General features: G+C 40.9%; 1 protein-coding gene across 2 annotated transcripts; it reads right to left on the bottom strand.

Moving 5' to 3' along the window:
- Window positions 1-11,114: 11,114 nt before the first annotated feature.
- Window positions 11,115-21,651, bottom strand: LOC121865700 (SWI/SNF-related matrix-associated actin-dependent regulator of chromatin subfamily B member 1-like). 2 transcript variants are annotated; one of them, XM_042365219.1, is made up of 9 exons: window positions 21,563-21,651; window positions 21,158-21,263; window positions 20,441-20,579; window positions 19,214-19,357; window positions 18,232-18,359; window positions 17,467-17,633; window positions 16,069-16,259; window positions 14,415-14,546; window positions 11,115-11,322 (listed from the first exon to the last, which is right to left on the bottom strand). In XM_042365219.1, the coding sequence occupies exons 1-9, from the start codon at window positions 21,638-21,640 to the stop codon at window positions 11,283-11,285; spliced, it is 1,125 nt and encodes a 374-aa protein (XP_042221153.1). In that variant the 5' UTR covers window positions 21,641-21,651; the 3' UTR covers window positions 11,115-11,282. The 2 variants fall into 2 exon arrangements, with proteins under 2 accessions (XP_042221153.1, XP_042221154.1); XM_042365220.1 differs by having other exon boundaries at window positions 19,214-19,354.
- Window positions 21,652-23,314: the final 1,663 nt, after the last annotated feature.

Below are 23,314 nucleotides of genomic sequence, written 5' to 3'. Positions count from 1 at the left end.
GTCGGTATTACTAGTAGACACCTGTGTCCCTTGTGTGTCAGTTTTACTAGTAGGTGCCTGTGTCCCTCATGTGTCAGTTTTACTAGTAGGTGCCTGTGTCCCCCATGAGTCAGTATTACTAGTAGGTACCTGTGTCCCTCATGTGTCAGTATTACCAGTAGGTGCCTGTGTCCCCCAGGAGTCCGTATTACTACTAGGTACCTGTGTCCCCCGTGTGTCAGTATTACTAGTAGGTGCATGTGTCCCCCATGTGTCAGTATTACTATTGGTACCTGTGTCCCCCATGTGTCAATATTACTAGTAGGTGCCTGTGTCCCCCCATGTGTCAGTATTACCAGTAGGTGCCTGTGTCCCCCATGTGTCAGTATTACTACTAGGCGCCTGTGTCCCCCATGAGTCAGTATTATTAGTAGGTGCCTGTGTCTCCCATGTGTCAGTATTACTAGTAGGTGCCTGTGTCCCCCATGTGTCAGTATTACCAGTAGGTGCCTGTGTCTCCCATGTGTCAGTATTACTAGTAGGTCCCTGTGTCCCCCATGTGTCATGGGTTATCTGAGATCACCAGGGGTGTTCCGAGGTCATCAGGGAAAGCCCAAAAGTACCATCGGATAATTGAAGTCACCAGAGGATGCATGAAGTCACCAGGGGTTGTCTGGGGTCACCAGGGGTTGTCTGAAGTCACCAGGAGATGTCAGATCACCAGGGGTTGTCTGAGGTCAACAGGTATTGTCTGAGGTCAACAGGGATTGTCTGAGGTCAACAGGGATTGTCTGAGAACACCAGTGGTTGTCTGAGGTCAACAGGGATTGTCTGAGAACACCGGTGGTTGTTTGAGGTCAACAGGGGTTGTCTGAGGTCAACAGGGATTGTCTGAGAACACCAGGGGTTGTCTGTCATCACCAGTGGTTGTCTGAGTTCACTAGGGAGTGTCTGAAGTCACCAGGGCTTGTCTAGGGTCACCAGGGCTTGTCTGGGGTCACCAGGGGTTGTCCGAGATCAGCAGTTGTTTTGTGAGGTCACCAGGGATCGTCTAAGGTCACCAGGGGTTTTCTGGGGTTCCCCAGGGGTTGTCCGAGATCAGCAGTTGTTTTGTGAGGTCACCAGGGGTTTTCTGGGGTTCCCCAGGGGTGTCTAAGGTCACCAGGGGATGTCTAACATCATCAGTGATTGTTTAAGGTCGCCAGGGGTTGTCAGAGGTCACCAGGGGTTGTCTGAAGTCACCAGGGGTAAGTCTGAAATTACCAGGGGCTGTCTGAGATCACCAGGGGTTATGTGAGGTCACCTGGGGTTGTCAGGTTGCCAGGGATTATCTGAGGTCAACAGGGAATGTCTGGTGTTACCAGGGGTTGTCTAAGATCACCAGGGGTTGTCTGAGGTCACCAGGGGTTGTCTAAGATCACCAAGGATTGTCTGAGGTCAACAGGGAATGTCTGGTGTTACCAGGGGTTGTCTGAGATCACCAGGGGTTGTCTAAGATCACCAAGGATTGTCTGAGGTCACCAGGGGTCTCGAGGTCGCCAGGGGTTGTCTGAGGTCACCAGGGGTTATCTAAGATCACCAAGGATTGTCTGAGGTCAACAGGGGTTGTCTGAGATCACCAGGGGTCTCAAGGTCACCAGGGGTTGTCTGAGGTCACCAGGGGTTGTATGAGATCACCAGAGGTCAGAGTTCACCAGCAGTTCTGTGAAGTCACCAGGGGATGTTTGAGGTCACCAGGGGTTGTGTGAAAACACCAGGGGTTTTCTGGGATGACCAGGCATTGTGTGAAGTCGCCAAGGGTTGTCTGAGGTCGCCAGTGGTCAGAGTTCACCAGCGGTTCTGTGAAGTCACCAGGGGATGTTTCAGGTCACCAGGGGTTGTGTGAAAACACGAGGGTTGTCTAACGTCACCGTGAGTTGTTTGACATCACCAGGAGTTGTCAGAGGTCACCAGCATGTGTGTAAAGTCACCAGGGATTGTCAGTGATCACCAGGGGTTGTGTGAGGTCACTAGGGGTTGTATCAGGTCACCAGGGGTCTCAGGTCGCCGGGGATTGTCTGAAATCACTAGGGGTTGTCTCAGGTCACCAGGGATTGTCTCAGGTCGCCGGGGGTTGTCTGGAATCACCAAGGGTTGTCTAAGGTCACCAGGCGTTGTCTGAAGTCACCAGGGGTTATCTCAGGTCACTAGGTGTTGTTTGAAGTCACGGGGGTTGTGTGAGATCACCAGGGTTGTCTGAGGTTACCAAAGGTTGCTTGAGGACACCAGGGGTTGCCTATGATCACCAGGGGTCACCAGGGGATGTCTAACATCATGAGTTGTCTGAGGTCACTAGGGGTTGTCTGGGATCATCAGCGGTTGTCTGAGATTACCAGGGGTTGTCTGAGATCACCCAGGTTGTCTGAGATCACCAGGGGTTGTCTGATATCACCAGGGGTTGTCTGAAGTCACCAGGGGTTGTCTGAAGTCACCAGGGGATGCTTGAAGTCACCAGGGGTTGTCTGATATCACCAGGGGTTGTCTGATATCACCAGGGGTTGTCTGATATCACCAGGGGTTGTCTGAAGTCACCAGGGGTTGTCTGAAGTCACCAGGGGATGTTTGAAGTCACCAGGGGTTGTCTGATATCACCAGGGGTTGTCTGAGATCACCAGGCGATGTCTGAAGTCACCAGGGGATATCTGGGAACACAGGGGTTGTATGAGGTCGACAGGGATAGTTTGAAATCACCAGTGGTTGTCTGAGATCACCAGGCGATGTCTGAAGTCACCAGGGGATGTCTGGGATCACCAGGGGTTGTTTGAAAAGACCAGGGGGTGTCTGATGTCACCATGAGTTGTTTGACATCACCAGGGGTTGTCTGAGATAACCAGTGGTTATGTGAGGTCACCAGGGATTGTCTGAGGCCCACCCTGGGCCAGGGTGGGCAAGGGTGGCCCAGGGTGGACTTTTTGTGAAATATTACCTAATTTTGCGAAGTAGATTATCATAGAAAACGGGAAATTTATATCATAGAAAATGGGAAATATCTACTTTCCGGGAAAGTTGGTTATCTACTTTCCCGAAAAGTAGATTATCTACTTTCCCGAAAAGTGGATTTTCTACTTTTCGGGAAAGTAGATTATCGACTTTTTTAGAAATATTACCAAATTTTTCCCAAGTAGATTATCATAGAAAACGGGAAATTTGTATCATAGAAAATGGGAAATATCTACTTTCCGGGAAAGTTGGTTATCTACTTTCCCGAAAAGTAGATAGATTTTCTACTTTTCGGGAAAGTAGATAATCGACTTTTCGGGGAAGTAGATTTTCGAATTTTGGGGGAAATATTACGTAATTTTGCGAAGTAGATTATCATAGAAAACGGGAAATTTGTATCATAAAAAATGGGAAATATCTACTTTCCGGGAAAGTTGGTTATCTACTTTCCCGAAAAGTAGATAGATTTTCTACTTTTCGGGAAAGTAGATTATCCACTTTTCGGGGAAGTAGATTTTCGAATTTTGGGGGAAATATTACGTAATTTTGCGAAGTAGATTATCATAGAAAACGGGAAATTTGTATCATAAAAACTGGGAAATATCTACTTTCCGGGAAAGTTGGTTATCTACTTTCCCGAAAAGTAGATAGATTTTCTACTTTTCGGGAAAGTAGATTATCGACTTTTCGGGGAAGTAGATTTTCGAATTTGGGGGAAAATATTACCTAATTTTGCGAAGTAGATTATCATAGAAAACGGGAAATTTGTATCATAAAAAATGGGAAATATCTACTTTCCGGGAAAGTTGGTTATCTACTTTCCCGAAAAGTAGATTTTTCTACTTTCCCGAAAAGTAGATTACCAACTTTTTGGGGAAGTAGATTATCGACTTTTTGTGAAATATTACCTAATTTTGCGAAGTAGATTATCATAGAAAACGGGAAATTTGTATCATTGAAAATGGGAAATATCTACTTTCCGGGAAAGTTGGTTATCTACTTTCCCAAAAAGTAGATTTTCTACTTTCCCGGAAAAGTTGGTAATCTACTTTCCCTAAAAGTAGAAAAATCTACTTTTCGGGAAAGTAGATAACCAACTTTCCCGGAAAGTAGATATTTCCCATTTTCTATGATACAAATTTCCCGTTTTCTATGATAATCTACTTGGAAAAACAGTAATATCCTAAAATCGATAATCTACTTCCCAAAAAGTTGGTAATCTACTTCAAAAGTAGAAAATCTACTTTTCGGGAAGTAGACCAACTCCGGAAGTAGATATTTCCATTTTTATGATACAAATTTCCATTTTCTATGATAATCTACTGGAAAAATGGTAATATTTCCCAAAAGATCGATACTCTACTTCCAAAGTCGATACTCTACCCCAAAAAGTCGATAATCTACTTTTCCGAAAGTAGATTTTCTACTTTTCGAGGAGAAATCAATCTTTCCCGGAAAGTAGATATTCATTCTATGATACAAATTTCCTGTTTTCTGTGATAATCTACTTCGCAAAATTTGGTAATATTTCACAAAAAGTCGATAATCTACTTCCAAAAGTTGGTAATCTCTTTCTAAATGAAAAAATCTACTTTTGGGAAAGTAGTGTAGGAATTCGTGGTATAATGTTGCCAGCGAGCATGGCGACCCACAAGCTGTCCTTCTCTGAGCTTCCTCACCAACCAGCTCTCATTCTGGCCATTCTTCTTGAACACGCACCTACTCCAGCGGGCTCTCGCCTCCACCATTCATTCAACCAGGAGGCCAGCAACAGGCAACATCTTCTCTAACGAGCTCCTGCATCTACCTCCTTCACACACTCTCCCTCACGTCTCTACTGAGCAGCTCCTCACCACCTCCAGCACCAGACTGTCTATCATATAACTTATATCAAGAAAACCACATTAGAGTTTCCATCCATCCTGAGCGCTAGACAACATTATACCACGAATTCCTACTACTTTTTCCCAAAAGTAGATTTTTCTACTTTGGAAAGTGAATTCTTTCGGGAAAGTAGAAAATCTACTTTTTGAAAGTAGATAACCAACTTTCCGGAAAGTAGATATTTCCCATTTTCAATGATACAAATTTCCCTTTCTGTGATAATCTACTTATAAAATTAGGTAATATTTCACAAAAGTCGATCTACTTCCCAAAAGTTGGTAATCTACTTCGGAAATGAAAATCTACTTTTCGGAGAGAAGTGAAAAATCTCTTTCGGGAGAAGTGAATAACCAACTTTCCCGGAAAGTAGATATTTCCCATTTTCTATGATACAATTCCGTTTTCTATGATAATCACCCTTAAAATTAGGTATATTTCCCAAATTCGAAATCTACTTCGAAAAGTCGATAATCTACTTTCCGAAAAGTAGAAAATCTATCTACTTTCGGGAATGATAACCAACTTCGGAAAGTAGATATTTCCCAGTTTTGTGATACAATTCCTTTTCTATGATAATCTACTTCGCAAATTAGTAATATTTCCCAAATTGAAAATCTATTTCCCAAAAGTGGATAATCTTCCCGAAAGTAGAAAATCTTCTACTTTTCGGGAAGTAGATAACCAACTTTCCCGGAAGTAGATATTTCCCATTTATGATACAAATTCCGTTTTCTATGATAATCTACTTCATAAATTAGGTAATATTCCCAAATTCGAAAATCTACTTCCCCGAAGTCGATTATCTACTTGAAAAGTAGAAAATCTATCTACTTTTCGGGAAAGTAATAACCAACTTTCGGAAGTAGATATTTCCATTTTCTATGATACAAATTTCCGTTTTCTATGATAATCTACTTGGAAAAATTTGGTAATATTTCTAAAAAGTCGATAATCTACTTTCCGAAAGTAGAAAATCACTTTTCAGGAAGTAGATAATCTACTTTTCGGGAAAGTAGATAACCAACTTTCCCGGAAGTAGATATTTCCCATTTTCTATGATATAAATTTCCGTTTTCTATGATAATCTACTTCGCAAAATTAGGTAATATTTACAAAAGTCCACCTGGGCCTGCCCACCCTGGCCCAGGGTGGGCTCAATCAGCCCTGGTGACCTCACATAACCACTGGTTATCTCAGACAACCCCTGGTGATGTCAAACAACTCTGTGACATCAGACACCCCCTGGTCTTTTCAAACAACCCTGGTGATTTCAGACATCCCTGGTGACTTCAGACAACCCTTGGTGATTTCAGACAACCCCCGCGACCTGAGACAATCCCTGGTGACCTGAGAACCTGATTTCAGACAACCCCCAGCGACCTGAGACAACCCCTCGTGTTTCACACACCTGGTGCTGAAACATCCCTGGTGACTTCACAGAACCCTGCGTGAACTCTGACCACTGGTGACCTCAGACAACCCTTGGCGACTTCACACAATGCCTGGTCATCCCAGAAAACCCCTGGTGACCTCAGACAACCCCTGGCGACCTCAGACAATCCTTGGTGATCTTAGATAACCCCTGGTGGCCTCAGACAACCCCTAGCGACCTCGAGACCCCTGGTGACCTTAGACAATCCTTGGTGATCTTAGACAACCCCTGGTGATCTCAGACAACCCCTGGTAGCCTCAAGACCCTGGTGACTTCAGACAACCTGGTGACTTCAGACAACCCCTGGTGACTTCAGACAACCCTGGTGACTTAGACAACCTGACTTCAGACAACCCCTGGTGATCTCAGACAACCCCTGGTGACCTCAAGACCTGGTGACTTCAGACAACCCCTGGTGACCTCAGACAACCCCTGGTGATCTTAGACAACCCTGGTAACACCAGACATTCCTGTTGACCTCAGATAATCCCTGGAACATGACCAACCAGTAGACCTCACATATCTCTTGGTGATCTAAGACAACCCCAGGTGACCTCCTTAAATCCCTGGTGACTTCACACAACCACTGGTGATCTCGACAGCCCCTGGTAACCAACACCTGGTGACTTCAGACAACCCTGGTGACCTCTGACAACCCCTGGCGGCCTCAAACAATCACTGATGATGTTAGACATCCCCTGGTGACCTTAGACACCCCTGGGGAACCCCAGAAACCCTGGTGACCTCACAAAACAACTGCTGATCTCGGACAACCCCTGGGGAACCCCAGAAACCCCTTGACCTCACAAAACAACAGCTGATCTCGGACAACCCCTGGGCCCCAGACAAGCCCTGGTGACACTAGACAAGCCCTGGTGACTTCAGACAGTCCCTAGTGAACTCAGACAACCACTGGTGATCACAGACAACCCCTGGTATTCTCAGACAATCCCTGTTGACCTCAGACAATCCCTGTTGACCTCAGACAACCACTGGTGTTCTCAGACAATCCCTGTTGACCTCAGACAATCCCTGTTGACCTCAGACAACCACTGGTGTTCTTAGACAATCCCTGTTGACCTCAGACAATCCCTGTTGACCTCAGACAACCACTGGTGTTCTCAGACAATCCCTGTTGACGTCAGACAACCACTGGTGTTCTCAGACAATCCCTGTTGACCTCAGACAATCCCTGTTGACCTCAGACAACCACTGGTGTTCTCAGACAATCCCTGTTGACCTCAGACAACCACTGGTGTTCGCCAGACAATCCCTGCTGACCTCAGACAATCCTGTTGACCTCAGACAATCCCTGTTGACCTCAGACAATACCTGTTGACCTCAGACAACCACTAGTGTTCTCAGACAATCCCTGTGACCTCAGACAATCCCTGTTGACCTCAGACAACTGGTGATCTGACATCTCCTGGTGACTTCAGACAACCCCTGGTGACCTCAGACAATCCCTGTTGACCTCAGACAACCCCTGGTGATCTGACATCTCCTGGTGACTTCAGACAACCCCTGATGACCTCGGAACACCCCTGGTGATCTCAGATAACCCATGACACATGGGGGACACAGGGACTTACTAGTAATACTGACACATGGGGGACACAGGCACCTACTGGTAATACTGACACATGGGGGACACAGGCACCTATAGTCATGCCGCATGGGGACACAGGCACCTACTGGTAATACTGACACATGGGGACACAGGCACCTACTAGTCATACTGACACATGGGGGACACAGGCACCTACTGGTAATACTGACACATGGGACACAGGCACCTACTGGTAATATGACACATGGGGACACAGCACCTACTAGTCATACTGACACATGGGGACACAGGCACCTACTGGTAATACTGACACATGGAGACACAGGCATCTACTAGTCATACTGGCACATGGGGACACAGGTACCTACTGGTAATACTGACACATGGGGGGACAGAGCCTACTAGTAATATTGACACATGGGGACACAGGCACCCACTGGTAATACTGACACATGGGGACACAGGCACTACTAGTAATACTGACACATGGGGACACAAGCACCTACTGGTAATACTGACACATGGGGACACAGACACCTACTAGTAATATTGACACATGGGGACACAGGCACCTACTGGTAATACTGACACATGGGGACACAGGGACTTACTAGTAATACTGACACAGGGGGACACAGGTACCTACTAGTAATACTGACTCATGGGGACACAGGCACCTACTGGTAATACTGACACATGGGGGACACAGGCACCTACTGGTAATATTGACACATGGGGGACAGGCACCTACTGGTAACTGACACATGGGGGACACAGGGACTTACTAGTAATACTGACACATGGTGGACACAGGCACCTACTAGTAATACTGACTCATGGGGCACAGGCACCTACTAGTCATACTGACACATGGGGACACAGGCACCTACTGGAAATACCTTCACATGGGACACAGGCATCTACTAGTAATATTGACACATGGGGACACAACCACTGGTAAGTACTGACACATGGGGGACACAGGCATCTACTAGTAATACTGACACATGGGGACACAAGCACCACTGGTAATACTGACACATGGAGCAATAACCTACTGTAATACTGACACACGGGGACACAGGCACCTACTGGAATACTGACAAGACAGGCACCACTGGTAATACTGACACATGGCAGAGGCACCACTGGAATATCACACATAGAACTACTGGATACTGACACATAGGGGACACAGGCACCTACTGGTAATACTGACACATGGGGGACACAAGCACCTACTGGTAATACTGACACATGGGGGACACAGGCACCTACTGGTAATACTGACACATGGGGGACACAGGCACCTACTGGTAATACTGACACATGGGGGACACAAGCACCTACTGGTAATACTGACACATGGGGGACACAGGCACCTACTGGTAATACTGACACATGGAGGACACAGGTACCTAGTAGTAATACTGACTCATGGGGGACACTGGCACTTACTAGTAATACTGACACACAGGTGACACAGGTACCTAGTAGTAATACTGACACATGGGGGACACAGGCACCTACTGGTAATACTGACACATGGAGGACACAGGCATAACTAGTAGGATTAGTAAATTTGCAGATGATACCAAAATGGGGAGAGTGATAAATTCAGACAGTGACTTTGAACACCTTCAAAGAGATCTAGATACCTTACATGAGTGGTCAGTAGACTGGCAAATGAATTTTAATACTGATAAATGCAAGGTACTACAGATAGGGAAGGCGAATACAAACGTTAGTATAAAACTAGGTAACACGAGAATAAACTCAGTTTGTGAAAAAGATCTAGGTGTGTTGTTGTAGCGACTTGAAACCCTGAAAACAGTATATTTAAGCCGTTAGCAACAAAACCAAACAAGTTCTTTGGGTTCATATCTAGGTCTGTGATAACAGAGACTATGACGTTATCTTGAAACTTTACCTGGCGCATTAGTGAGGCCACACATGGATTATGCGGTTCAGTTCTGGTGTCCTTATTATAGAATGGACATAGATTCTTTGGAGAGAGTACAAAGAAGAATGACAAAAATGATCCATAACATTAGAAACCTTCCATATGAAGAAAGACTGAAAAGCTTAGGCTTACATTCATTAGAGAGGCGTAGAGTTAGGGGAGATATGATAGAGATGTACAAGTGGGTAAGTGGGATTAACAAGGGTAAAATGGAAGATGTTCTGAAGCTCAGTAATAACGAAATAACTAGAACAAATGGCTTTAAATTAGATAAATTCCGATTCAGAAAGGATATAGGCAAGCACTGGTTTGGTAATAGAGTTGTGGATATGTGGAATAGGCTACCGAGTGCTATAGTAGGATCGGGGACGCTAGGGAGCTTCAAGACGAAGTTGGATAGGCACATGGAAGTGCTGGGATGGGTGTGAAAGGGATCTGCCCTGTATGGGCCAGTCGGCCTCCTGCAGTATCCCACTTTCTTATGTTCTAGTAATACTGACACATGGGGGACACAGGTACCTACTAGTAATACTTACACACGGGGGACACAGGTACCTACTAGTAATACTGACACAGGTACCTAGTAGTAATACTGACACAGGTACCTAGTAGTAATACTGACTCATGGGGGGACACAGGCACTTGCTAGTAGTAATGACATGGGGGACACATGGTACCTAGTAGTAATACTGACTCATGGGGGGCACAGGGACCTACTAGTAATACGGAGACACAGAGGACACGGACTTACAGTAAAACCTTGATAAATTGGACTTCAATATATCAGAATTCACTTTTTTCAGACTTTGATAAATTCTGGTCACAGAAATAATAATAAAAAAGTTTGCTCTTATTTTTATCTTTATAGTGCTGTACAGTATACAGTTTTCTCTTTATTCATAAGACAAATTCTGTGGTTACTTCCATATAACACCTTACAGTAAATAACAATCATCTCCGTGACAACAGTCGTTGACAACCAGACTTATATGTCTGATTCTCAACCCCGAGTTCTGTTTCATATTCTTTTTTATTGTTGATGTAATATTCTTTTAATAACCTTGTTATACACTTAAAGACCTTAGTTGTTTAAGTGCACTAATAACATAACCGATTTTCTTTAAACAGTTCAGAGAAGCAGTGTTATCTCCAACCCCCCAACCCCATATATTCGCTTTTTTGGGACTCGGGTCTGCCCCAATTAGTCCGTTTTATCAAGGTTCTACTGTACTGTACTAGTAATACTGACGACATGTGGAGGACACAGGCATTTAAGAGGGAAAAACAAAACAATCAACATGTGGATCTAAAATTTCACTCTTTATTTTCCAAAAAAGGCCATCTGAGCCTCTCATATGAATTCATTACTTAATCTAATTTACAAATATAAAATAATTCTAGTACAGTACAGTATATAGAGAAGTTTTAAATTAATATCGTGGTATCTCAGCTGGGAGAAGACATCAGGCTCCACATTACCAGCCAGGTGTTGTATTCGCCAATCGTCGCATTCTCCTGCAAAATTTTACTAGATTAGGAACTTTCTTTGTAAAAAAAACATGTAATTGCCTACTAGCATGAGTAACAACAACAAATCTCTGATAATAATTACATTTTGTATAAAAGTATACAGGAGTACAGCACTGTGACACCAGTAATTCTGAATAATATTAAAAATCAAGTGTGTTAACAGTACAAACTGTATTACGGTACTGTAGGTGAGTATGAAATACCCATATACAGGGGGCCCTCGAGTTAAGAATGTCAGACTTACGAACACCCGCTGATATGAACAAGGTCCCATAAGGTCAACAATTTTAAGAATCTGACATAGGTATGACTGGTTCGTAGTATTAACGTACGAAAACTAGCTTGTGTGGCATAGTGGCGAGACAGAGTGGCAGGTAATGAGTCGCCCAGCCACGTGCCTTGAGGGAGTGTCAGTACGCTTTACACTCACTTCATTAACGTGTGTGATCAAATGCAAACTGTTGTTTTTTGCTTATTAACTCTTATTTTTTTGCCCTCATCATGGCTCCCAAACACAAACCTGATGCAAGTGACAGTAGTGCTTCCAAGAAAAAGGAATTACAATGGAAGTGAAAGTTGATGTAATTAAACGTTCTGAAAAAGGTGAAACACCCTCAGTCGGGCAACGATCGGAACAATTATGAAAGACAAACAGAAAAATCTTGAACATGTAAAAGGATCTACACCAATGCACTCAACTGTGATAACAAAACAAAGATGTGGACTGTTAATTGGAATGGAAAGATTGTTAGTGATATGGGCGGAAGATCAGCCAGCCCAAGGTTTCAATGTATAGTTCCCTTCACTAGTGCATTTACAGGGGCTCATCAAGTTTTGTGTAGTGTGGCAGCCCTGTGTTTGTTTACATTTGACAGAAGAAAACTTGCAGTAGTAAACATACTATGGAATCAAATTAAAACATTTAAACAAATATCTTAAAAGATACAGTGATATCCCCTTTAGCCAGAACAATTGGTGCAGAACACTTCCAGGAATGAGAGATTTCAGGGTAACGAGACGACTCTCTAAAAGCCGGAAAAATATCCTTCATGCCAGGTATTTTCCGGGAAATAAATTATTTCCTCGGAATTTCCAGAAAATGCGCCTGATTTTCATCTCTCAAACCTGCAAAAAATCCCCCACATCCATAATTTCCCAGATATCGGGAAATTTTCTTGGAATTTTCCGAAAAATGTGCCCCTCGGAAAATCGTTCCCAAAGCCGTAATTTTCCGGAAAACTCTGGTTTTGGGAACGATTTTCCCAGAAAATTTCAATTCCGTCCATCGGAGAGTTCCGGGTTTGAGGAATTCTGACTAACAGAGATATTTCTGCAATGATTTGTGGGATGTTTATAGAATGAGCCCCTGTAAATCACTAGTGAAGGGGATTGTAAGTGTTAAGCTTTAATTTTTCTTTCCTTTACTGTACTTTGTCATTCAATTTCTTATTTTCTCTTAAAGAAAGTGATATGAGATGTATAAAAAGACTTAGGCTATGATATACAGTCATCCCTTGGTTATAGCGCACTTGGTTATTGCGATTTTCGTTATCGCGCCTCCATCAAAATCTGCACACCTGCTGTTATAGCGCATTTTTCAAGCCGAGAATTTCGTTATCACGCAGTTGCCTCCAGGTGTTTTTACCCATTTGCTTCACCTACATCTATTGAGGATAAAATCTTTCACCTACAAATTGACAATAACACATTTGCTGTAATCAGACATATCTAAGTTGCCTCAACAATTACAACCCCAGTTGCAATTTCAAATTCTGTGTCATTACTAAGGAATAACGAAGTCTCGGGTGCACTCTAAGATTGAGAGAAAACGAAGGACTCAGGCGTCTTGAAGCAATGAGAAAATGGACTCCTCAGATGGGGGACTCAAATAAAGAAAGCATAGCTACATGTTTTGTGGATCATACCATTTTCATCATTGTAATAAACCTAGCCATGCCTAGGTATGTGTTTTTCTGATACTTACCATAACATTATCTATATATTTAGTGGGTCTAAATCAGTGGTGTCAAACTCAATACCTTTCGAGGGCCAATTCTTATTTTAGTTACCCTCCTCAGGGCCAACACAAGTGCTATATCACATATTTGCAGGATTGAAATTTACACCTTCACACATTGCCTTACCTGGCTTACCCGGAATACCTCATTTGGGGGTGTCTGATCTTAAGTATGTAAAATTCATTTTACTAAATAAACATGATTATGTCTATTTCTTTCATAATTTCACGGGATGATAAATTTTACTGTCATCCTGTGGGCCACACCTGACCATCCCAAGGGCCACATTTGGCCTACGGGCCATGAGTTTGACACCCCTGGTCTAAATGGTAGTAAATTGGGAAAATTGGGGTTGGGTCTTTGGTGCCTGGAACCAATTAGAATAAATCCCATAGGTTCTGTACTTTCGTTATCGCGTTTCTCGTTATCACGCACTCGGCGGGGTCCCAATTAGGTGTGATAACCGAGGGATGACTGTAGTGCACATAGGGTATGTGTTCCGACTTAAGAATGTCCTCAGGAACGGAACTCATTCGTAACCCGGGGACCCCCTGTACAGTACAGTACCTCAGATAACCAACCTGTTTTGACAAATTATTTCCTACTTGTCAGTAGTAACCATAGAATCTTGATTTAAATTTTTAGGGGTGAGAGCAATTGGTGCTTATATCCTCCAGTCCCTCTGGTGAGGGGTTCAATTATGTGAGGCCGGGCTTTTCTGTTTGTCACACTCCAGGGATGAAAGATGCGTCTGTGGGTTTGTGGCCACAGACGACCCAGATGTAGACATATCTGAGGGACCCACACCAGAGTCAACCCCTGGAGATAGCTCCCCTGAGGGTAGATCTGTAGAGGTGACCCAGGCCAGGGGTCCCAGCTGCCAGTGTAAGTATAGCTGGGAGTCCCCCCCCCCTCCCCAATGCAACAAGGTTACTGGTTACTGGGGGGGGGCATAGCTTTTGATACAAAGTATCATTTCTGGAATTTCTGGATATTTATCTAGTTGCATGGGAATATTAAAAAAGATTTTATGGAAAATAAAACCAGAAAAGTTCCAACCTGGTATTTCTGTCTTGGTCCCTGATTTTCTTTTCCATTTCAGCATCAGTGAGGGTCTCAAGGAATGGGGACCACTGTTCTGCTTCACTCTGCGACCGGAATGGGACTTCCACGCAGGGCAGAGGAGATTCACTGTTTTAAAAAATTAATAATCATCAAAAACTTATTACAAATACACCTGACATGCACAAAGGATCTAAGCTACAGTATTTTGTTGCACAGCAAACCCAGATCCTACAAATCAGATTGGATTCCAACTATATGGGTGGAGGGGGTGTCTGAGTAAGTGGTGGGTGCCTCTGTGGAGCACTAAAGTGAGGTGTGTCTTACAAGTATAAATAGTGTACAGTACATTGTGTCACCTGCCTTATTCTTGAAAAATCAATAAGTACAGTACTTTATTATTAACATGTACTGTGTGCTTCTATTTTTCATCATACAGGTGTGCAGTAATAATGTATACCATATGAAACACTTCTGCTTTGTACACTTCTCTTATTATTCTCCCATTATTTTAGACGTTGGGGCCGCAGCCACGAAGGAAAGTGTATAAACTTTTATCCACAGTATCCATTCCAATTGTGTTACAAAGATGAATTGGTACTGTAAAGATTCTGAATAAATTCTCTACAAGTTTTTTTTTAAATAAAATATCCCGAAAAAATTATTTGGATAATGATAATAAAAAACGAAAAGAAAAAAGTAACAAATGCCCATAAAATAGTTTACCCGTATCTAAAAGTTTGTTCAAACAAATATACAGGTAAACCCTATTTATAACAGGGTTGCATTCCTGAAAACCCGAACATAAATCACGAGCCTTTAACCATGGTTTTCAATGAGATACATTCCTGGCCTGTCCAACACAGAAAAAAATGATCCTACACTAATCAAATAAATACCAATCACTCGCCACATAAATAATAATAACCCTGGCACTCACCAATGTCTAACTTTGTCTTCAGAGACCAGCTCTTCTTCCAAGTCTTGCCTTTCCCAGAGGCGGGAGAGTCAGCAGGATGCTTGCTAACCATTTTCAAAGTCACAGTTACACTGATCACTTCAGGAGCCAAAACAATGCAGCCAGTGGATAGCTTACCCCATTACTCTGTTTTGGTCCAAGTAAAGTACTGTACACATCTCTCTGCCTATAAACCGTAAATGTTTTGACAATAAATTTTTAAAATACCAAGATCCACAGGAAGTTTTCAACCAAAAGACACCTCTTAGTTTTTCAATGTGGTGAGCAATAACAGTCAAAAGACACAATATAGCCTATCTTAATTTACACATATAATTATAGATACAATATATAAATAAGTTTGTTAAAAAAAATAAAATTATATGACTATCTTGAGTTACTTTACTTTCCACATAACCAAATAACAATTAATTATCTCCTGTATGTCTAAAAAATAACCCAAAATTTCATGCAATGTGACCCATGAAAGCAAAACACTCCATATTATAATTATTTGGTAAACATCTTGGGGCCATGCTGTGTAAAGGAAGCACCATAGCAGCGAGAGATTGAGCGATGGTGAATGAACTGAGACTCGGTGATGCTCTTAATTCCTGCCGCACAATACCATACCATAACAGGGAATAGTTTGCGCTTGTGATAAAAGAAAAGACGGATTAACCTGGCACAAACCTAAAGGCATAAGTCCGCTGGTGCCAGAAGAGCTGCCCTCGAACAGAATATGCAATTGCCGTTACAAATTCGCCGCCCAGACCCAATTCAGAACACAATTTTGAGGCGAAGTCTTCTGGTGTGTTCTCGGGTGAGGCCATATCCCATTCAAACTGGTCATTGAGTGAAATATTACCGACATGGATGTTCAACTGCAAAATGAAAAAAGAAATTATGAAATAAATTATAAAATACAGTATTCATTTTAATATACAAGAAATTAATATTTAACTATATATTTAGGATGCATTGCTTTCATTAGGAGACTTTACCTTTATACCTTCTCAGCTTCTCTTCCCCAACTATAGTACAGTATTTCCAAGCTAACCTGGCCTGTAAGCCGCGCCCTCGTCTATAGGTACAAATACCCTGTAGCTGATTGGTTCATAGAAAATGTTCGTGTAGCTGTCCATTTATTCAAACTAATTATGTTGACAATTGGTAAGCAGACTTGTTATTCTCTAAAATAATGTAAAATAATTGGACTTTGAAAATGTAAATGATTTCACGGCATTAGCACTTCAGAGAGGATGTTAGAAAATTTTTAATATTCTTGAGTCAATAAGCCGAGTACAGTACTAGGAGAAAAATGCAAACAAAGTTCACCATTGTAACAACAGAACCAGAGACAACGGCACTTGACAAAGCAGTTGCTAGGTTGTTCTATGTAAGTACTGTACTGAAAACTTGTGAGTAAAAGCAGTATATTTGAAATAACAGAGTTAAGTGGGCAAAAAAATTTTTTTTTTTAAATAACCGTGTGGCAAAACCACGTCACCCACTTTGGTGCCAACCCTGGCCGGTTCACCCATGCTGGCTACTGGTTGTACAATGAAAGACAAAAGTCATGTTGTGAAATTTGGTGAAAACATATGCCGATGGGCTAAACTTTTGGTGCGCTCTGCCTTGTGGTAGGGCTCTCATAATGATTCACGAGTTATATTTAATCTTCGGACAAAACAGCAACACGACTTTTGTCTTTAATTGTACATGTTAATAAAATATAAAGTAGTACTTAACAGAAACATAATTTATTTTGAAATTTTCTCCCACCACTTAGGTATAGAGTTCCTCTATTCCTATGCTCCTTCACTGAATAGTCATAAATCGCCCGCCTCTCTTCCACACAAGATATCATAGTTGAGCATCACATTCACCCACGTTGATTGTATGAGCTGTGACTGGACCAGACATGTGCCAGTCATGACTCAGCCTTGTCTTGTGCAGTCAGTGTCGATGCTCTCATTTAATCCATCGTGTTTTTGTGCATCAGGCGTGACTGATAGCGTTGCAAATTTTTGTCTCGTCTTGTCTGTTCAGTGTGAAACCAGCCTTATCGTGACACCGGGCAGTACTTACCTTTACGACTATTCTGGTGTCTGAGTTATCCGAGATAATATTCTGAGAGGGGTACTGATCAACCTGCTGTTTGATAGCTGTTGAGATGGCTGGCACGAACATTAGAGGATTTAAGTCCAAGTCGTCACACAGAAGCTCAGCAAACTGTTCTGGACTCACCAGCATCTCTGTGGAGAATTATTATGTTGTATTTTACATTTTGTAATTATCTTTACCTATCTATTTCTGCGCTGGGTGGTGGTAGATCAAGGGATAAAAATATTTCCCAGTCCTGGTTTTGCCACCTCTAATGCCACATGACTCAAGTAAAGGTAAGCTTATGTGACACTAGCAAATGAACAGGAATTACATCTTGAGGAGAGATTACCTCCACCAGTGGCTTACAATTATGATTGTTTGTTTGGAATTATTCTAAAAGTTACATTCTTATGGTGTATAAAAACCCCGAGCGTAGGTTCAGTATTCCTAGTTAGCTTGACTTTGAACATTTTCCACCCTGCAACATGAACAATACAGACTGATTCTTATCAAGTCCCTAAGGGTTATAACCAACACAACCTCACAATAAAAACTTATTCCTTATTTCACACAAACTTAAAAAAAAATAAATAAATAAATAAAATAAAATAAAAGTGCAAATCAGTATTAAAAAATTTAAAGATGAGAAACAATATGCCAGTTAACTACAAGAGTCTGGGAAGATCTGACCATAATGTACTAAGTATTGTACAGTACAGTAGAGATTTCCAGGGTCACCTAACATACCATTTTTATTCCAGGTGAAAGTGTCTCTCAGCTTCTGACCCTCAATTTCCATATCTAACCGGATGGGCACCAACTCCTCTCTCTGGCAGGAGTTCTCATGGATCTGTGCAGGGTCTAGGTCATCATAGCTGCAAAAAGTATCACACATTGTACATGATAAAATTACTAAAGAACTCTGGCAGATAATTCTCATAAAGTGACCAGTTATTTGAGAAACAAGTTAAATATAAACACCTATTTTTAGTGGTCAATTTTCTGGGGAAAATCTTAGCAAACAGCTTTAACCCTTAGGCCCCGGGTGATGCTCCAGAACGCGCGCCTTTTCCTGCCACTGTTTAAATGCCCAGTGTGGGTTATCAGGTTCCCGTGTGACTATTTGCCTGTCACACCACACACTCAGCCACACGGAAGCTTCCTGAACATAATTACCTACTTTTGTTTGTTTCATTTTCATTGTTTGTCCATTTTATCATGTTGTATCAAAGAAATATTGCTAAAAGTAGTGAAGTTGTATTGTATGGTAGTATTACTGGAAAATAATGCTTTGATTATGTTATAAATGTATTTATTTGTGGAATTATTATTATTTTATGCATTACTTGCTCTACCAAACACAAAGACAGCCAGTCAGCTGGAGACAGACTGCTGTGTCGCCAAGCACTTTTATATGAAAAATAATGAAAAAAAAATATTCTAAATGAATTAAATTATTTATAGGATATAATTATTATGATGAGTAAATATATGCATAATTGGCAATCCCGGACACAAAGACAGCCAGACAGCTGGCAAATGACTGCTGTGTTTCACCAAGCACTTTTTATGAAAAAAATAAAAAATAAATAAATAAAAATTAAATTAATTATTTATTGGAGATAAGTATTATGATCAGTAAATATATTTCATTATTGGCCATCTCGGACACAAAGACAAGCTGAAAATAGCCCTCCCTTCCCACAAACACCACCATCACCTCTCTTACCACATAGGGAAGGTGCGGATCTTTTTAGATATAATGCGATTACGGTTAATTGGTGTTGCTTGGGGCACAGCATCAAGATGAGATGAGTTGGAGATGGTGGGAACCCATGGAGCTGCAGGCTTCTTCACTTGGCGTTCAGCTCTGCTAAAAAAAAATAAATAAATAACAAAAAAAATTATATATATATATATATATATATATATATATATATATATATATATATATATATATATATATATATATATATATATATATATATATATATATATATATATATATATATATATATATATATGCAGTATCTACAGTATTTACTGTAATCCAAAATTCTGAATGCTGTCATCATATTGTAATTCCTAAGTCACCAGTTTAGCCCTTTCACAACAGGGACACAGCTTTTAACATTTATTTGACAAATGCCCAACAATTATATTCAGCACAGAGATACTCTCATACTCAAGGACTTAATGTCCTTTGTATCTGCATTTTATTATACAGCTGCTCCTCGACTTACGACGGGGTTAGGGACCCAAATCCAGGTCGTAAGTCGAATTGGTCGCAAGGCAAAAATGCTTAAATAATACATAGAAAATCTAAAATGGGTGTCTATTTTTCTTCTTAGCACCACAAAACTCTTACTTTTAAGCTTGCCAGTCATTTTAAAGTGAATTACAAACGAAAAAATTTTCAGTACACAGCGCAATCACTAACGTTGGGGCTCGAAAATACGTAATTTGACAAAATTCTAGTACGACTGAGGCGGTCGTATGTCCGGGCGGTCGTAGGTCGAGGAGTAGCTGTATAGTGTAATTTTCCTTTATAATGTAACTATAATATGGACACAGTACATCCCTTTATGATTTTCTACTGTACAGTAGCTAAAACAACTATCTGTGCAGGTGGGGGTCAATATGCTCCAAAATTTTACGTGTGACTAGTGACAGCCTTGTATACCAAAATTTATCATCCATGGTCTCATATTGTTCCCACAAAGTATGCACAGATACTTGTTTTAGCTACTGTACATTATTATGTGAACATTGAGAGAAGAGGGATGATGAGATGGCCCCTGCTACTGGGGTCTAGGGTGAGGGATGGTGCTGTGTTATACTGTACTGTATACCTGAACATAATAAACTGTACTGTAGTTATCCTTCCCATTGATAGTGACATTTTCACTTAACTGTCAAATGGGAAAAAATTAGAGCACACACGGTAGAGTATTACCTGGCGGCAGCTGCCTCCGGATCCTGTTGTTGACGCACCGACACGGCTTTGTATTTATCCTCATTCCCCTCGATGATGTCCTCAACCTCTGAAGCTCTCAACAGTGAAATATTGGATGCTAACACATGCTGAGTCAAACCTGCAACACCTATTACATTAGCTGTGTTGGCATTTCACTCTTCTACTTGTTGGCTTTATGACATTATTTCCACTCTATTGTCAGAGTTTATCAAAAGGGTAGCACCAAGTTCCACACAACAGGACAGGATATACCTATATACTGTATCTAATATCACAAAGAAATGTTCCTGGCTTATTCAACCCCTGTAAGCATGAAGATGACTTGATCAGTACACCTCTTGCCCGGTACAGGCACACAAATTTTAACAGGATGCAATTTTTTTTAATCCAAAATGGTGTACAAAAATTAGTTACCCCTACACACAAGAGAGCATCCTCAACATATAAAGATTATGACTTTTGTAAGTTAACAGTACAACCTATCATTTTTCCTTTCAAATAATATTAGAATTAACAAGATACGGCCAAAGGTCTCATGATCCCCAATCACCATAGATCAAACACAACTAAACCATTAATGACCCAATTAAGACAGAGACCACAACACAATGATTAATTTAGGTTACACTGGAGCCTATTCAACCAGTCACTACAACACTAGGGTATTATACAGGTACTATACACTCCCTTCCTTACCAAGTTCCATTAACTTTTTTCGTTCATCATTGGTGATTGAACGTCTATACATGCCAGGGAATTTCTTATATAATGACCCACGGAAAAGCCGCAGGTAATTGCCAACCTGAAATATGCAAATATTTGTAATTAGAGAATGAGAGATTTGAGGACTACTGTATCATCATATAATCTGATATTATTTAAAGAAGTAATCCAACACTTTTATTCCTCACCTCAGATTATGTTCCCTAGATTATTTTTTTTTTAATTAAATCAAGAAATAAATTCATCTAATAAACTAAACATAGTCTTAACCCGAGGGGGGAAGCCATCACCATATCTCTAACAAAACACATCTATACACAATATACCTCCAACAGAACTCAAGTATTAAGTATACTCTACATATTAACACTCCTTTACCTCTGATCCAATACACCAGAACTCGCCATTTTCCTCTAGTTGGAAGCTGACAGGTTTATCTCCGTAGGTCTTCGCCATCTTGGACCAAGCCACTGACTCTCTTAAACATCTTCACATTATGTCTTTTTTCTTCTAATTTTAATTTATATTAGTAGAATTATTATTATAACTAGATTAATTAGGAGTATTTTGGTTTTTGAATGTATTTATATGTGTTATTTTGATGGAATGGTGATTTATTTAGTATATTTATGATATTATGTGACCCGGGTCTATGGCCTCGCTGGGTCCCTTAAGAGTTGTTTATAAGTTTTTTTTTTTATTTATTAATTTATTGATTAAAATAAGATGATATGAAATTAATCTTACAGTCTTTTTGTAGTTTTGATTAGGTTTTACTACGTTAGTTTATTATTTGTCGTCTGGTTAACTTTATTTATAGGTTAGGTTATATTGGGTTAGGTTAGGTTAGGTTACATTGGGTTAGGTTAGGTTAGGTTAGGTTAGGTTAGGTTAGGTTAGGTAGTGAAAGATCTGTCATTTACTGCTGGATATGCCCAAATGATCTAAAAAAAATTAACGACTTTTGCAATGGTAATTACTCGCCACCTATTGTTTTTTAAATGCCACATTTTGGTGTTTATGTGTAGTACCTTGAACATGATAATTAACACCAAAATGTTACCTTGAAAAACCATAGGTAGCGAGTAATTAGCTTCAGCAACTCCTAAATTAATAACCATCAAACTTACTTAAAAATGTTATTGGAATAAAAATCTGGTGAAATATCAGTAAAGGTTTGGCTAGTGTAGGTTATGTTAGACCAGATTAAGCCAGTGTAAATGAGGTTAGGTTTCATTACCTTCTTCTACTGACCATTTCGAGAGCCTTCAAAACAAATCAGGTCATTGTGAAGTAAGAAAATTGAGGCTCCTGACAGATGCTCAAAACTTGACCACTGGAGGGCTGACACCATGGAAGAGGAATAATGTGCCACCAACTGTATGATATATTTTACCAGAGGAAAAGAAAAGGAACTAATTAGCACAACATCTTTATTTAACTTAAAAACAAAACTATGTACAATATCTATCTCTTTGATATGTGTTATGTTCTATTTCTAATATTAAAACTCATTCCTGTACTGTTCCAACACACCAACAAGTGTATTACAGTACAGTTTTACCAATAACTCAGTAAGTCTATACAACTGGTGCTCATAACTGTAGGCTATAATATGGTGTTACTAGTCTAACAGCACAACTACTGTACTTCAGTATTATGGGACATTCACAATAGTTAACCCCTTCACTATGGGGTTAATTACAGTATTTTATTTGGCTAACAGGAGACGATTCTATTCAGCACACGCTGCACACTGATAAGTTTTGTCATCAATGTACACAACCACTTGATCCATAAATTGAGCCATTATTACACACTTTTTCACACCATTAATGAGTAAATCTTTCTGTTTTCAACTTAAGACTTGGATATTTGTTAATTTACATAAATCATGTTTACAATGTTCTCCTGAATATGTTTACTAATCTTCTTCAGTTGTAAAGAATTGTTCTAGACTACAGTAATTGTGCCTCAGTGTACTAGTGTTACAACCTTGAGGCTCTGACGGCACACAACAAGCCAGAACCTACATCTCTTGAGGACATTTGATGATCTTTGTAGAGGTTTAATACTACGGCAGGTTGTGGTGGGAGATGTTTGTCTGGGATGGCCTCCTAATGTTACCAT

Source organism: Homarus americanus, unplaced genomic scaffold (assembly GCF_018991925.1).
Source record: "Homarus americanus isolate GMGI-L3 unplaced genomic scaffold, GMGI_Hamer_2.0 scaffold34701, whole genome shotgun sequence".
Lineage (NCBI taxonomy): Eukaryota > Metazoa > Arthropoda > Malacostraca > Decapoda > Nephropidae > Homarus > Homarus americanus.
Note: the sequence above shows the minus strand (reverse complement) of the source record. Positions and strands in the feature narration are given on the sequence as shown.

Coding starts and splice junctions, on each gene's coding strand:
- LOC121865700 (XM_042365219.1), bottom strand. CDS start 21,640: ATGGCGAAGACCTACGGAGATAAACCTGTCAGCTTCCAACTAGAGGAA. Junction 20,580..21,157: donor AAAAAAGTTAATGGAACTTG/GTAAGGAAGGGA, acceptor TAGGTGTTGCAG/GTTTGACTCAGCATGTGTTA. Junction 14,547..16,068: donor CAGCGGACTTATGCCTTTAG/GTTTGTGCCAGG, acceptor TTTTTAAAACAG/TGAATCTCCTCTGCCCTGCG.